Here is a 15141-nt window from a genome sequence, read left to right on the forward strand (position 1 = left end):
CCCATGTTGGGAACCATGGATATAGACCAGAGTTGGTCAACCATTTTATACCTGCCACCCACTAATGCATCTTTCTTGATGGTAAAATTTCATTACCTCCTACCAGTGCTCGATAGCAGGAGGATTCAGCTTGTGCCATAGAAACCCCTACCGCCCACCTAGAATCCTGAAACGTCCACTAGTGGGCGGTAGGGACCAGGTTGACAACCCCTGTTCTAGACAATCCTGAGCTAGATGAACCAGTGGACTGATATTCCTAACTGATTGGCAGTAGATTCAGGACAGAAATTTTATAAGAAGCATAATTAAATTAGCTGCCAACAACAAGTAACAGGATTTAATCTAAGTTTATCCCACTGATTTGTATGTAGAATTACTTTTACTATTACATTTTGACTTTCTGAAAACAAAAGTTGCTTGGACTAAGTATTTAATTTTTTTTTAAAAAAATACTTTTGTGGCACACAACCATAAAATGGATTCGGGCTAACATAAAATTAGAACAGATGCAAGAATGCTGAAGAAAGGAGGCACAGTAACCAGATGCTGTGTTTTTCTGTATTTCAGTTGAGTGTCCGTGGGAAAAATAAGAAAGAGAAACTTGAAGACTTCTTCAAAAACATGGTTAAGTCTGCAGATGGTGTGATCGTTTCTGGAGTAAAGGTGATTCCTATTTAGCCATTTAATATATCTGTACCTCCGTTGTGAATATTCTACAGCTTTGCCAATGGGAATGTGGCAAGATACCAACATAAGAAAAGCCCTGCTGGATCAAGCCAAAGGCCTGTCTAGTCCCACATCGTGCTCTCATAGTAGCCAGCCAGATGCAGGACATGAGAGCAGCAGCAGCGCTGTCCCTCTCATGCTCTTCAGTAATTGGTATTCAGAGGCATACCGTCTCAGATACTATGATACGATACAATACAATACGATAGTCTTTATTGTCAATGTCCCATACGGAACAACAAAATTGAAAAAATCTACAGACATTCAAAAACCAACAAGCCTGCTATCCCAGCCTGGATAGCCCCCTAAAAACTCTGATACCCCATAATTAAATACAATATACTCCCATAGAGACTACCTTACACTGCGTTTAAAACCAAAATCGCATTTGGATAGAAACTGTTTCTCAGGCGGCTAGTCCTAATCTTTATAACCCTGTACCTTCTTCCAGAAGGAAGAAGCTAAAAGAAATCATTTCTGGGGTGCACACTATCTCTGCACTATCTCTGCAGCTTTCGTATGACACCTGGAAGCATAGATTTGATCCAAGGTGGGAAGACTAGTAGTACACAGTCATTGTGACTAGTAGCTAATAAGTGAGCTCAAGAAGTTTCCATAGATTATTTGTATTCCATGTAACAGTAATATTACAGAACATCTCCATTTTTAAAAAGTGGCAGGTTTTAGTCATATTGTGAGCATGTTGCAAGGAACATTTATGAAGGCTGTTGTGGGAGTTAGAGGGGACATTGCTCGGGAGTGGTGTCCTTGGGCAGCTTTGGATCTTTGTAGCTCTCCAGAAGGAATATGCAGTTGCAATTATTTCAGGAGTAGAAATTGCAAGCTGGTTCTTAACTGGTTTTGCCTTCTAGAGAGCTGCTTTCTCCATGCAATCAATCTATCCGTTAAATGCTTGCCAAGGAAATAACCTCAGTTTATAATTTCCTTGTCTTATACTTGCAACTAAAATAATATATGATTACAAAATTCACACATAATACAGTAGTTACAGCATTGAGTTTCCGATACTGGAATTGAAACTTCAGGGATTTGCATGCCGAAATGTGGTAACCAAATGGCTGTGTTTGGAATGTGGACCATCACCTTCTGAAAAGTTCATGGACTATCATAGTCCCAGTGATTAAAAATATTCCATTTAGGAGTTTCTATCCCTCAACGTTTCAATATTGATGAGTTCTGCAAAAAATTGCTTCTCTGCTATGTTGATATTGATCAAGTGCCAAGTATTCATGTGAAGGCATTTCTTACACTCTCTGAATATTTCCTAGCTTCCAGGAAGTACATGGAGAATTTTACTGATGCATTTTAACTTCTTATACCATTCCCATGGTAACCCATCAGACACGAAGAGACAACTGAATAAAATTTTTAGTGCGTAGATACTTTTGATACTGAGCCTGGCAAGTTTTAAAAACTATTGTTGGCCACTGGTTCCACATGCCTGATCAAGTAACTTTTAGAGTTCCTTCCAAGCTCTACTTCCCCAGGCCTTCTGCAAAATCCCCTTCCCAGGGAGAGTTGCCTAGTGCTAAATCTGATGCCTCTTTTGCCAAGAGAATATTTTTTCTTCCCCTTTACCCAAGCTTTCCAGTATGTAAACTAATTTCAGACAGATTATTTTTTTTGGTCTTGTCTCATAGCTACCACGATGGAATGTCTTCCTTCCTTTTGCCCTTTAAGTTCTGCAGTGAACTACGGCCACCTTGTTGCTCTTTTTGTCCTGGGGCTTCCTCATTTGTTTGTTGAAGACAGCTCTATTTTGCTGTAGGCAAGGATGCCAGTGGCTAATTGCATCCTTGAAAAATGATTCTGTATTGCTACGCAGGATGTAGATGACTTCTTTGAACATGAAAGAACATTCCTTGTAGAGTACCACAACCGTGTCAAGGATTCCTCTATGAAGTCTGATAAAATGACAAGATCCCACAAAAGTAAGTATGGTTTTCTTGGAACAGACACACGGATGACACATTTCAAAGAAACCTGGTTTTGGACCTTGGTATAAATGATGCAAAATTGCATAAATCTGTTTATAGGTTGCATATTAATAGAAGTGTTCTAGCGTTCTAGAATATTTCTGCAAGCAAAAGAATATTTGGGATAACAGAGAAATATTAATGACTTAGTGATGAGAGAAATAGATAGGAAGTAAGACCAGATGTTGAAGGATATGGACAGAAGTCTGTTCCCTCTTATCTTTTTGGCACTTCGCCCACCCCTGCACTGCAGAGTTTCCACAAGCACATTCCTAAGCCATAGTTTGTTTAGTTTAACTGCGGTTTGTTTGAATTTCCAAATGCACCCGAACCATGATTTGAAGCAGGCTGATGACACTTGGCTTGCGCTAATCGTGGTTTATTATGCGTAATGAGCCAACATTAGGCAAAACAAGCCACGGTTACGTTTCACATCTGCAAGACTGATCCTTGTTTGTTCAACCAAACCCATAGTTAAAACAAATCATGACTTGCTGCATGTGAATGAGGCCAGGCTGCAGTTTCCCTCAAATCCACACATTTGGGAGCTCCAGAAACTCTTGGGCTTTAAAATGGATCACTCCTGTTTATTGGGTAACTTTTAAACAGCATTATTAAATTAATTAAGGTAGGATTCCCAGGATTCCAAATGGTATGCTTAACTCCTACAATCAAATTTCATTCTAGCAGTGGTTTGCAAATGTGTGATTTGCAAATATGGCAAAGCTTAAGCAATATGACATTTATTTAGTTCCACGTCTACTACTGTATACAGTATTGATTTGCAGACTTGGGTCCTGCAAATACTGGAAAGTAAGCTGGAGTATAGTACATTGTCTGATGTTAATGTGTTTGGGAATCCTTTTGTGGTATAATGAAACAATTGGAGTGCTTTTTCTTTTCCAGATGTTGCAGATGACTGCAATAGAATTGGCTCTTCATTGTATACATTGGGAACACAAGATTCCACAGATATATGCAAGTAAGTATTTTTTTTAAATGATGAAACATGGACTCTGAACAGGATTTTGTAAAGTTATGTCTACCTAATATTAGTGGTACTTAATTCTTGTTTTTCAAAGATGGCATCTGGTTGGTTTGTTTCCTGCACACATGGTGTTTTACCTCCTTTAATGTGGTGACTGTTGGGAATAGAAATAACTTTTTAATATAGCAGGGAATTGTGGCAGGATGTTACTGTGTTTGCTTTCCTCAGAATAACAACTTAAAAGAATCATCTCAATAGTGCAGCTGCTTAACTGAGGTCAGTGGCATTTGAGAGAAATGAAGGTAGTGATGTTAAATTCTCAAGAATAATCTTTCGGAGAATATTCTTGAGAATATTCTCAATTAATGAGAATATTAGAGAATTTTCATTTAAAATAGCAGAATATTCATTTTAATGCATTGAAAATGATATAATTTTAATGCATTGAGAATGATATAATTAGTTAATATACATGTTTATTCATGGGTAAATTTGTTCAGATGGCAACCAAAAACTGTACAGATACTTTTGTTCAATGGGGGCAGTGCAGTGAATTCACATTCTTTGATTTTTTGCACCAAACTTGAAATTGAAAATTTAAATCAAATTTAAATCAAGGCCACCTCACATGCTGTTACACATAATTGTATAGGCCTAGGTACTTTAAGTGTATAAAGCATTAAAGCTACTTTCTGGGGGGGGGGAATCACACTGTATGGCCAAAAATGTTGTCTTAATTGAATAAAAGTTCACTAGTAAATTACTCTTCCTTCATTTCACGATTCTGGTGCTTTTCTGGGCTTCTTCAGATTGTTGAGACAGGCATCTTGAGCTCCTACAGTGGTTTGTAGTTTTATCAAAGTGGTATCTCTAAGATTTCAATCTGTTTGTGCATTTGTGTGTAGCTGCTCCTGCTCCTTGTCATAAAACTGTAGTGTAACTTGGTCCTCAGCCTGAGAACCACATTTTCTGGTACCATATGTCAAGAGATCTTTGTCTAATACTGTACTTTCACTCTGGCCTGAATAAGTGGTTAGATATGCTTCCTAAAGGCAGGTAGTAGGCATAATAACCCTGGCTGTTTTAAGCCAAAATGCAACTCCCTTTCCCCCTGCCAAAACAGAATTAGGCTAATAACCAGGTAATTCACTATGAATTTGGCAGCTAGCAACATAGATGTTGCTACATCATCATCCCCACCCTTTTCCAGAACATAGAATGCACACATATATTTAAGGTAAAGGTAAAGGTACCCCTGCCCGTACGGGCCAGTCGTGTCCGACTCTAGGGTTGTGCGCCCATCTCGCTTAAGAGGCCGGGGGCCAGGGCTCTCCGGAGACACTTCCAGGTCACGTGGCCAGCATGACGAAGCTGCTCTGGCGAGCCAGCACCAGCGCAGCACATGGAAACGCCGTTTACCTTCCCGCTATAAAGCGGTACCTATTTATCTACTTCCACTTAAGGGTGCTTTCGAACTGCTAGGTGGGCAGGAGCTGGGACCGAAAGACAGGAGCTCACCCCGCCGCGGGGATTCGAACCGCCGACCATGCGATCGGCAAGCCCTAGGCACTGAGGTTTTACCCACGGCGCCACCCGCGTCCCCTACACATATATTTAGAAGAGTGCAAAAAACCCCTTTCCCTCCAGTTCTCTAGGGCCTACATGCTCCAAGTGAGATAGCTGAGCTATGTGACTTTCCCCCCATGGTTTTGATTCTAAAGAGGACTTGTTACTTTGTTTGACCTCAAATTCCAGGAATTCTAAGCCTGCAAATTCTGTTTAATTTTCCATGTGCAGTAAATGACAGCAGAAAAAACACTTTTATCGGTGTAAAAACTGCTGAGATACAAAGACCTAAAAAATGCAAGTCTAACAAATATTTGCAAGCTGCAGAAGCCTTGTAACATTGCTACCATAAATTGTCTTAATTTTCTGACTTTTGACCCTGACTTGTTTTAAGTCTGTCTAGTAACCCTGAAAAAGGCTGTTGTCCCCTGTCCTATCTTGTTTATACTAGTGTTTATTTGTAAAGCTGAAAGGAGCTAACCACTTCATACAAAAACCAGTAATATTTTCCTAGTATTGCCTTGGCCCGCTTAGATTATGTGGAGCTTGAAATTTATTAACTTTACAGTGCTTGGGACTAAGAAGATTATATACTCTGCATGCAAAGTGCTGTGATGTTTGGGTGGCATTTTGGGATATGCCTAAATATTTGACTCTTTACTTGAGCCTTTTGTCTGGTCACACAAATGGAGGAATGGAGAGACAGAAGCTGAGACAGTCTCTTGTTCCATTCGCCTAGCCCTTTGATCACACTGCCCTTGCCTAATACCTTTCTGACTATAGAGAGGGAGTTGTGGGCAGGACTTGACTGCAAGATCAAGAACTGTGCTGGTAATGTTGTAATTATTATCACTATCTTATTGTGATACCATTAGAAACTTTAATAAAAAGCAATACTTCTGCAAATGTAGGACTTGAAATTAGCTTTTATTTAGCTTTTTCTGACAGAAATCCATTCAAAGCAGCTTACAGGAGAAATAAAAGAAAAAATCAGAATGAATATATACAACAGTAAACACTAATTGCCACATTGGCCTAAATTAGAGATTTAAGTGACCACTCAATAACTGGTCTGTGTAGTCAATGACTTGCAATTTCTCACCCAATAATATTTAGAAAAGAGCAATGTACAGGATTTAAAAATTGAACCTAAACTGCAGATATGTTGGCTTCAAAATAAAAAGCTGTTTGCTGTATTGTCCATATTAGGAAGGTACTTTTGAGAGTAACATTCATTCACTTAGTAATTTTTTGGATGCAGTTTTAGCTCAGTAACATTATAATGACCTGTTTCCCTGTTCTGAGAGTGACTGTTAGCAACAATGAGTAGGATGCGCTTTCTGAGTGGGAAACATGATTTGGGTATACAGTACTATACAGGGGAGAACAGAACCACTGGAAAAGCTGTAGCTGCAACCTCTTCTCCTAGCTATCACATATACAGTCTATTAGGTCTATAAGTCTTGCTGCTGAATGTTATATCAGCACTGACATATTTTCTATCCAGGATTTGATTCTGAATGGGGGTGAAGTTAGTATTTTTCAGTTGTGTCTGTTTGCATTTTGAGTGTAGCAAACTTGATGGGTGAGCGGGCACAGAGTTTCTATGGCATCCTATCCAGCAGTCTTCCCATTTGATGTACCCAGTTCTGGATTTTTGAGATGTAATAAAGATGGTTAGATGTACTGTCTCCCTATGTGAGGTCTTGGAAATGGTGTTGAAAACCCCAGGCTTCAATATATATGCTAGGCCTACCTTCTCTGGTACAGCTTTGAAGGCCAGTGTCTCCAGCAAGCATGGCCTTGTCTTGAATAGAATCTGGATTTGCACGTTTGTTGGGTCATACCCTTGCTCTCTTGTCTAGTATTAGGCCGGAAGGTGATCTGTAGATATCATATTGCAGCTATGATTCGTTTTTCAGTTGAGCTTTAAATATTTTATATTGATTTTTTAAGTAACTGTGCCCATTGGTCTGCTTGGAAAGGCAGTGAGGCAGGGAATTTACTATCTGCATCTAACCTATACCATCATGATTATAACTGTAATGAGTAGCAATAAAAACATGTGCAAAATAACTATTACAACTGCCTGCAAAAAAAAGGAGATGAGCTCTGTTTTTCTGCTTGAGGTTGATTTTTACCTCTACTGTGATGATAATTCATTGAAAATGTTACTGAAATAAGCTTAGCAGGAGTCTTAAGTTTTTTTTTAAAAGAATATGGATTGTCTTCAACTAAGTACTACACAGAGTAGACCGATTGAAATTAATGAACCTAGATTAGCCATGTTCCTTAATTTAAGAGGGTCTTCCCTAAGTAGGGCTAGCACTGAATACCACTGTATATAGCTAACAATTTCACTTTCACTTTTCGATCTCCTTCAACTTACCTGGGTTGTACCTCTAGTCTGCCATTTATTAACTGCACATTCAGTAAGAAAGAAATACAGTGGTACCTCGAGTTACAAACACCTCAGGTTACAAACGCTTCAGGTTACAAACTCCGCTAACCTGGAAGGGTTACCTTGAGTTGAGAACTTTGCCCCAGGATGAGAAGGAAATCGTGTGCCAGCGGCGCAGTGGCAGCAAGACGCCCCATTAGCGAAAGCACGCCTCTAGTTAAGAACAGTTTCAGGTTAAGAACGGACCTGCAGAACAAATTAAGTTCATAACTAGAAGTATTTGATTTAGTACCAATGAAAAACTCTGAGCCTCTTGCTGGTTTCAAAGAGAATATGGGTAAAAATACATTCCTTATAAACTGTTCACCTTTGTCCAAAATAGCCACCACTCTAAGTAAAAATGTTCATTTATCGATATCTGTTTTTGACACTTTAATAAGAAGTATTTAATGGAATTCACAGTTCCAAGGCTATGCAAGCAGATATGGCCCGAAGAAGCTGGTAAACTGGAAGAGTCACAAGCATGTGGTGCCTCCTATCTCTGTAGTGATGAGAAAGTGATTCCTCCTGTCTCTGTAGTGCAGGGGTGAGGAACCTTTCTGGCAAGCAGTTCTTTCTCCCCTCCCCTTTATTTGAGGTACCAAGACTGTTTTTGTGTGTGATTGGTTTTGCTGCTCATCAGGCAAAATCCCACCTGCATGAAACAAATAGTCAAGCTAGAAATAATATTTTTAGTGCACAGATATGGACTAAACCCATTCACAATTCACTTTCCATTCACAGATTTTTCCTGAAAGTATCAGAGTTGTTTGACAAAACAAGGGTACGTATTATGAAGGATTGTAATATTTCAACTGGATTGGTTTTCTGTTCCTCCGTTTTCCATACTGTCTGCCTTTGTTGTATTGTGTCCATAGCTGTGGTGCATTCTAAAATATAATCTTCTGATTATTATTTACATAAAGTATTGCTTCTGAAATATATTTTTTTCTGGTGTAGAAAATAGAGGCACGAGTGTCTGCTGATGAAGACCTTAAACTTTCAGACCTTCTGAAATATTATCTGAGAGAATCACAAGCTGCAAAGGTGAATCTATATTTTTGCTGTTAGAAGTATGCTTTATTAAAAGGCCACCTTGGAGCACATCTAAAGAAAATGATCTAACTGGAAAAGTGAACATTTTAAAGGATTTATATTGGATTTTTATCAGTCAGTAGCACAAGGTCGTAAAGTATTACTTGATACAGTAATAGATGAGTGGCCTAGCTGAAGGTAAGCAGGTCTGGGTCTGGTCAGTGCTTTGAATGGGTAATTGCCTGTTGATCATCACATGTATGCTGCCTTGGAATGATATACAGTCAAACCTCGGATCCCAAGCACCTGTTTTGGAACGTTTTGGCTCCTGAACGCCAAAAACCCGGAAGTAAATGTTCCGATTTTTGAAAGTTTTTTGGAAGCCAAACATCCCATGCGGCTTCCGGTGAGTGCAGGAAACTCCTGCAACCAACCAGAAGCTGCAATTCAGTTGTCAAACATTTCGGAAGCCAAATGGGCTTCCAGAATGGATTACGTTCGAGGGTCGAGGTTTGACTGTAAATATAAGAAAACAAATAAATAAAAATATTGCTAAAATTGGAATATGGGGTATGAATATCCTAAATTAATATCAGAGTAACTCAGTGAAAACTGAGAACGTTCACATGCTTTAACTAATGATCTCAAAAGAATATGTGCAATCCTGAATAGATTTTTACTCTAGCAATAATATATTTGGTACAAGAAGGTAGAACCACCAAAGCATTATACCATTTTCCCCTATATATATTTGGTTCCTCATAGCCCCATGTGCACACACACACGGGGTAATTAGTGTCTCTCATTCTTGCTGAAAAGCTAACCCAGAGGATTGTTGCCAGGAGGACAGGGAAGTGAAAATCTGTAGATTTTATTACTTATTTTATTCGTTGCAGGACCTTCTGTATAGAAGATCGAGGTCATTAGTGGATTATGAAAATGCTAACAAGGCTCTGGACAAAGCAAGAGCGAAGAACAAAGATGTGCTACAAGCTGAAACTACTCAGCAAATTTGCTGTCAGAAATTTGAAAAAATATCTGAATCAGCAAAACAAGGTATTTGAACATTCTTGGAACGTGGTAGTTTTTAAATTTATATATACTTAAAAGAGCTAATTTTATCATTTCAGATATAAATGAATTAGAACTGATTTTGATTTTATTAAAAATCCCATTGTAAAACTACACCAACAAACAGAAAAACTGCTGCATTTTGAAAGTTAGTTTTGTGTTATTTCCTATATCAAAATGCAAAGGCTGGTTGCATAGAATTGGTTAAATATGTGAATCTGATGAAGACTGCTCATATATGAGCAGTATGATCGACTAGCTGTGCCAGTTCACATGATTTGGATATTTAATACTGTTGGACTGACATCTCTGCCCATAGATACACATAGCATTTAATGGATTGAATCCTTAAATCCAACAGCAGCTCTGAATTTAAAACCAAGTGAGACTCCAATGAGTTACACGTGTTTAGGTCTAGGTAGGATTGTCTTATCCACTTCTATATTGTATTAATAGAATACCAAACTTTTATTCCCTGCAGAACTTATAGACTTTAAAACTAGAAGAGTTGCTGCATTCCGGAAGAATCTAGTAGAACTGGCAGAATTGGAACTAAAGCATGCTAAGGTGGTAATATTTTTCCTTCTAGCTTAATTACTTACACTTAATAGCAGAATTTAACAGAATAGATACTCCACCAAAAAGATAAAAGTGGGAAAATAACATGGTTGCTTTGAAACATTTAGGACTGCACCCTGAGTTAGAAAGGCAGTTATACTGATGGGCCTTAAGAGGCAGCAAGTTAAACTGAAATTAATGGAGGTATTGGAGCACTAGTTCCACTTTGCATTTGTATCCACAGTTTTTTCTGATGGGGAAAACCTGAGTACTGTGTTCTCTTTTAGAAGTCTTTTCTACTTGGCCTTTCAGCCCCCACCATTTAAAAATAAAAAGAAGGAAGCTGAAATTTTGGGGGTGCTGCTTTCTGCCCTCATACAAAAGTTGTGAGCCACCTCAGAGATTCTGGCCAAAAAGTGAGAGATGCCTCTAATTTAGAAAAAAAACAACAACCCACTTCTGCATAATAATGTAATAGCAAGAGAGAGTTCACCTACGTTTATGAATCATGTTACTTAAGTTGAGTTACTGGTTGGTGTTACTTGGTTCTGATATGCCAGTGAGGGGGCATCATCACCCCAAAAAGCGAGAGGCCCCAAGATTACGTTTGAAAGTAGCAACTTGTTTCAAGATTGCTCACACATTTTGAACAGTGACCTTTCTCATGGGCAAAGGCTAATAGTTATTAGGCAAATTATGCTTGCATACTTGACATTCTTATTCCACCTCAAAAAAATAAAAGTTTGTTCTTTGAATCAGTTGTAACAGTAGGAGAAGATTCTGTCTTCCTGTTAATAAGGTTTTTGTGTTCATGATTTAAAATTGATCTTAATATGGTGCAGCATATAGAATTGCACTTGGAATGGAAAATCCAGACACCCCAGTAATGTGGAGAAATGTCTGGGGTGTTCTGAGACCAGGTTCCAGCCAGGGTAGTGACAATGTAACTCTGGCGTGATCTATTGCGGCAGCCATTATGTGCACTAATGAAGATACAGAATGAAAGGAGTGATTGCAAGCTGCTCCCCTGAGGAAAAATGGCCTTTGTCTGTGCTCCTATTGAACACGTTTATGTCAGTGATAGACATTGATGAAAATGAATATCTAGAACATCTGCAAAATCTCAGCATTCCATATAAAAGAGAATTGAGAACTGCTTACATAAGAATGCTTACCTTGTCAGTTAACCTATTATCAGCCTTCCCCTGTAGAAGCTTTGGGCTACAAATCCCATCAGTCCCAGCCAGCATGGCCAATGGACAAGGATGATGGCAGTTCTGGTCCAGAGGCAACACGTTAGAAAAGGCTAACCTATATGTATTTGCAGCTTCACTGGATATATAGATTTTGAACTATAGAAGACGGAGGATAGGCAGTAACTTCTGTTTTATGCTCTTTTTCTTACTACAGGGTAACTTACAGCTGTTGCAGAGCTGTCTGTCAGTGTTAAATGGAGATACATAAACCTGAATCTGTCCTCCCATTAATAAGGGCTGCCTTCCACTGGAGTTTACTTCCTGACTCTGAATTGACATTTACAACTTGCTGGAGAAATAGATTGACAAAGGACACATAAACAAGCTCCCCCTCTGCCCAAAAGCATTAAGCCCACCAGAATAATTCCAGATCATATGAAGCAACAGCATACTTGTTGTTATACACAAATATTTACACATTAATTTAATCATTGTATGTTCATATTGTTCAGAAAACCAAATTCTGGGTCTTTTTTCTTTTGTGAAAGTAGCCAATAGAATTATGTTCATGTTAAAGCTAGTATTAAATATTGCTGCCACTCTTAGTACCTTTGTAACTTCTGAAGTTGAGGATTTGAAACAATTGGTTTTCAAATGGATTAAATATTGCCACTAGGTGTTTGAATATTGTTGCTATAAGCATTGTCTTGGTTATTCCACATAATGTTATCAAGCATCTTAACTTTTTTCAAATAACAAACATTTCCTAGAAATTTTGGAGCAAACTTTATGTAATCTTTATAATAGGACTTCAAAAGAAAGCAAATGCATTAGTATGTTTGCCTTAACTTGTAGACTAATCCCAATTATTGTAAAATAAACTGTGAAATCAGTGATTTTTTTTCTAAAATTTTGTAGTCATTGTCTTGTGAATTTACAATTTTCTTCACGTCATACTCAGGTGTTAATTTTGTCGGTTCCCTCTTAAATACCATAAAATATAACAAGCACACACGGAAACCCTATTTGAGTTTCTCCATTCTTTATGGAAAGAGCAGCTCTGCATGAACAAAAGAAGGAATGTTTGAAACCTCTTCCACTGAAATGAATAAGCAAGTTTGTAGAATTTCAATGACAGATACTGTTTCGTACATGATTACTGTTTTGTAGGAATACAGGTTACAGCTGCAACCTGACACTTTCCATTGAGGACTTCCTTCCTTACAGTATAGCTCTGTAAGGCTTAGATTTCAGCTTGAAAATGAAGAGTTGTGTATCAAAAGCTGTAGGAAAACTTCAGCTTGGATTTTGATTGTGATTGCCAGGCCTAGATTTTGAATCTATTGTAAATTTCTAAAGGGGTGAACAGAAAGATTTTGTTGTTGTTGTTAACCAAATCCTGTTTCCCTCATTGCTGTAGCAGTGATGGGAAAAGCCCATACAAGGCAAAATTCACCCTTCTGTAAGGATTCTTAAAAGTACTGGAGCCCTCTCATTCTACCTAGATGAAGGCTAAAGCCAAAAAAGCATTTCCACAAGTTGCATGGTGCAGGAGGAGGTTATGTGTCTCCTCTGAAGACAGAAGCTTGAATATCCTGGCACCCCACCTATCATAGCCTGCTAACATCCACCCTCTGGTGAAGGCACATGCCCCAGAACAGAGCACATGCTTTCCATGCAAGAATATTCTAGCTTCAATTCCTGCCATTTTTAGTTAGAAGGATTAGGACAGGCTTCCTCAGCCTCAGCTGAGCCTCCAGGTGTTTTGAGACTACAGTTCCCATCATCCCTGACCACTGGTCCTGCTAGCTAGGGATCATAGGAGTTGTAGGCCAAAAACATCTGGAGGGCCGAGGTTGAGGAAGCCTGGATTAGGAGGTGATCTGGAAACTCTCTGCCCAAGATCCTGAAGAACTCCTGCCAGTCAGAATAAACTATAATTGGTATAAGACATCTACATGTTTTCTGGCTGAGGCCTAGAACTTATAAAGCAGCAGCAAAGAATTCCGTGTCTCAATCTTCTGTGAACAAAATAATAAAAAATTGATATTATACTGTGTCTTCCTTATTATTTTGCAATACTAAAAGCGAAACCTTGGAACTTGCACCTGGTATCACAGTGCAGTTCCCTCAGCAGAGCTATTATAGGATGTGAATGGGGTACCTCAGTCAACAACTTAACTGATGCATCTTGTGGCTTGAGCCCAAGAGAAGCCCCACATACAGTTCATTGCAGTAATCCAATGTTGAGATTACCAATGTCAACACCATGGTGGCCAAGCAGTCTCAGTCTAGGAACAGCCATAACTCTTACCAACCAAAGCTCATAAAAGGCAGTCCTAGACACTGAGGCCTCCTGTGTTTCAAGTTACTAATATGGGTCCAGGAGCATCCCCATTCTCCATTACATATATATTCCTTCAGAGGGAATGCAACCCTATCCAGAAGAGGCAACTCACCTGTCTCTCAGACTGAACTATCTCTTGAGATGAAAATGAAATCAAGGAAGCATTCAAAAGAGGGACCGTTGTAGTAATGAGGGACATAAACTACCTTCACATAGACCAGCTACATATGTGTTCTAGTCATGACAATGAGATAAAATTGATAGACACCCAAAGTCACTGTGCCCTAGAACAGTTGGTGTTGGAACCAACCGGAGGGGCAGCAACCCTTGACTTAATATTGAGTGGTGCTCAGGACTTGGTGTGTGATGTACGTGGTTTGAGCCAACTGGGAGCAGTGAACGTAGTGCTGTGCAATTAAATGGCCAATTCCCAAGGAGATCCAACACGGTCACATTTATTTCAAAAATAGGAAACGTCCCCAAAATGAGGTTGGTAAAAAGGAAGTTGAAAGGCAAAGTCCAGAGGGTCAAATCACTCCAAAATGCTTGGATGTTGTTTAAAAAAACAATATTGGAGTATTAGAAACTCAACTGGAGTATACATTGTAGATCAGGAAAAGTATCCTGAGGGCCAGGAAGACACAAGTGTGGTTAACATTAAAAAGGTAAAGGACCCCTGACAGTTAAGTCCAGTCGCAGACGACTCAGGGGTTGTGACGCTCATCTCGCTTTACAGGCCGAGGGAGCCGGCATTTGTCCGCAGAGAGTTTTTCCGGGTCAGGTGGCCAGCATGACTAAGCGGCTTCTGGCGCAACGGAACACCGAAACCAGAGCAGCGCATGGAAACACCATTTACCTTCTTGCCGGAGCGGTACCTATTAATCTTCTTGCACTTTTGGCATGCTTTCAAACTGCTAGGTTGGCAGGAGTTTATTCACATTACTTTGGAGCTAACCCTTATTTTAATGAAATTTATTTCTCAGTTAATGTGCATACAGCCGGGCAACTTAATAGATTTCTGTTCAAAATCATTGAACTGTAGAGTGTCCTGAACCCCCAGCATAGTCTGAGGTAAGTGCTGAAAGTGCACACAGTCCCAAGGGCAATGCTAGAGAGAAGTCAAACAGTCCAATGGTCAAATATAGGCCTGGGAGCAATGCAGTGAGAAAGGTTTGAAGTCCATCAACAGTGCTTCAAACCAGCGTTTCAAACCTTGC

At 39.2% G+C, this 15141-nt stretch overlaps 1 protein-coding gene and 1 long non-coding RNA gene across 3 annotated transcripts in view; one reads left to right on the plus strand and one right to left on the minus strand.

Annotated features, from left to right (window-relative positions):
* Window positions 1-12473, plus strand: part of SNX6 (sorting nexin 6) — a 29003-nt gene extending 16530 nt beyond the window's left edge. For both annotated transcript variants that reach the window (XM_081888978.1, XM_081888977.1), the window contains exons 7-14: window positions 568-663; window positions 2573-2678; window positions 3630-3705; window positions 8462-8501; window positions 8678-8764; window positions 9649-9808; window positions 10305-10390; window positions 11792-12473. In XM_081888978.1, the coding sequence (XP_081745104.1) occupies window positions 568-663; window positions 2573-2678; window positions 3630-3705; window positions 8462-8501; window positions 8678-8764; window positions 9649-9808; window positions 10305-10390; window positions 11792-11845 (705 nt within the window). In that variant the 3' untranslated portion in view covers window positions 11846-12473. The remainder of the gene's footprint in view (window positions 1-567; window positions 664-2572; window positions 2679-3629; window positions 3706-8461; window positions 8502-8677; window positions 8765-9648; window positions 9809-10304; window positions 10391-11791) is intronic.
* LOC309357141 overlaps window positions 12122-15141 on the minus strand; it is a 192997-nt gene continuing 189977 nt past the window's right edge. Inside the window, exon 2 of the long non-coding RNA XR_014163040.1 lies at window positions 12122-13320. This is a non-coding gene — a long non-coding RNA (uncharacterized lncRNA). The remainder of the gene's footprint in view (window positions 13321-15141) is intronic.

This window comes from Podarcis melisellensis, assembly GCF_964234715.1.
Source record: "Podarcis melisellensis genome assembly, chromosome: 1".
NCBI classification, from domain to species: Eukaryota; Metazoa; Chordata; class Lepidosauria; order Squamata; family Lacertidae; genus Podarcis; species Podarcis melisellensis.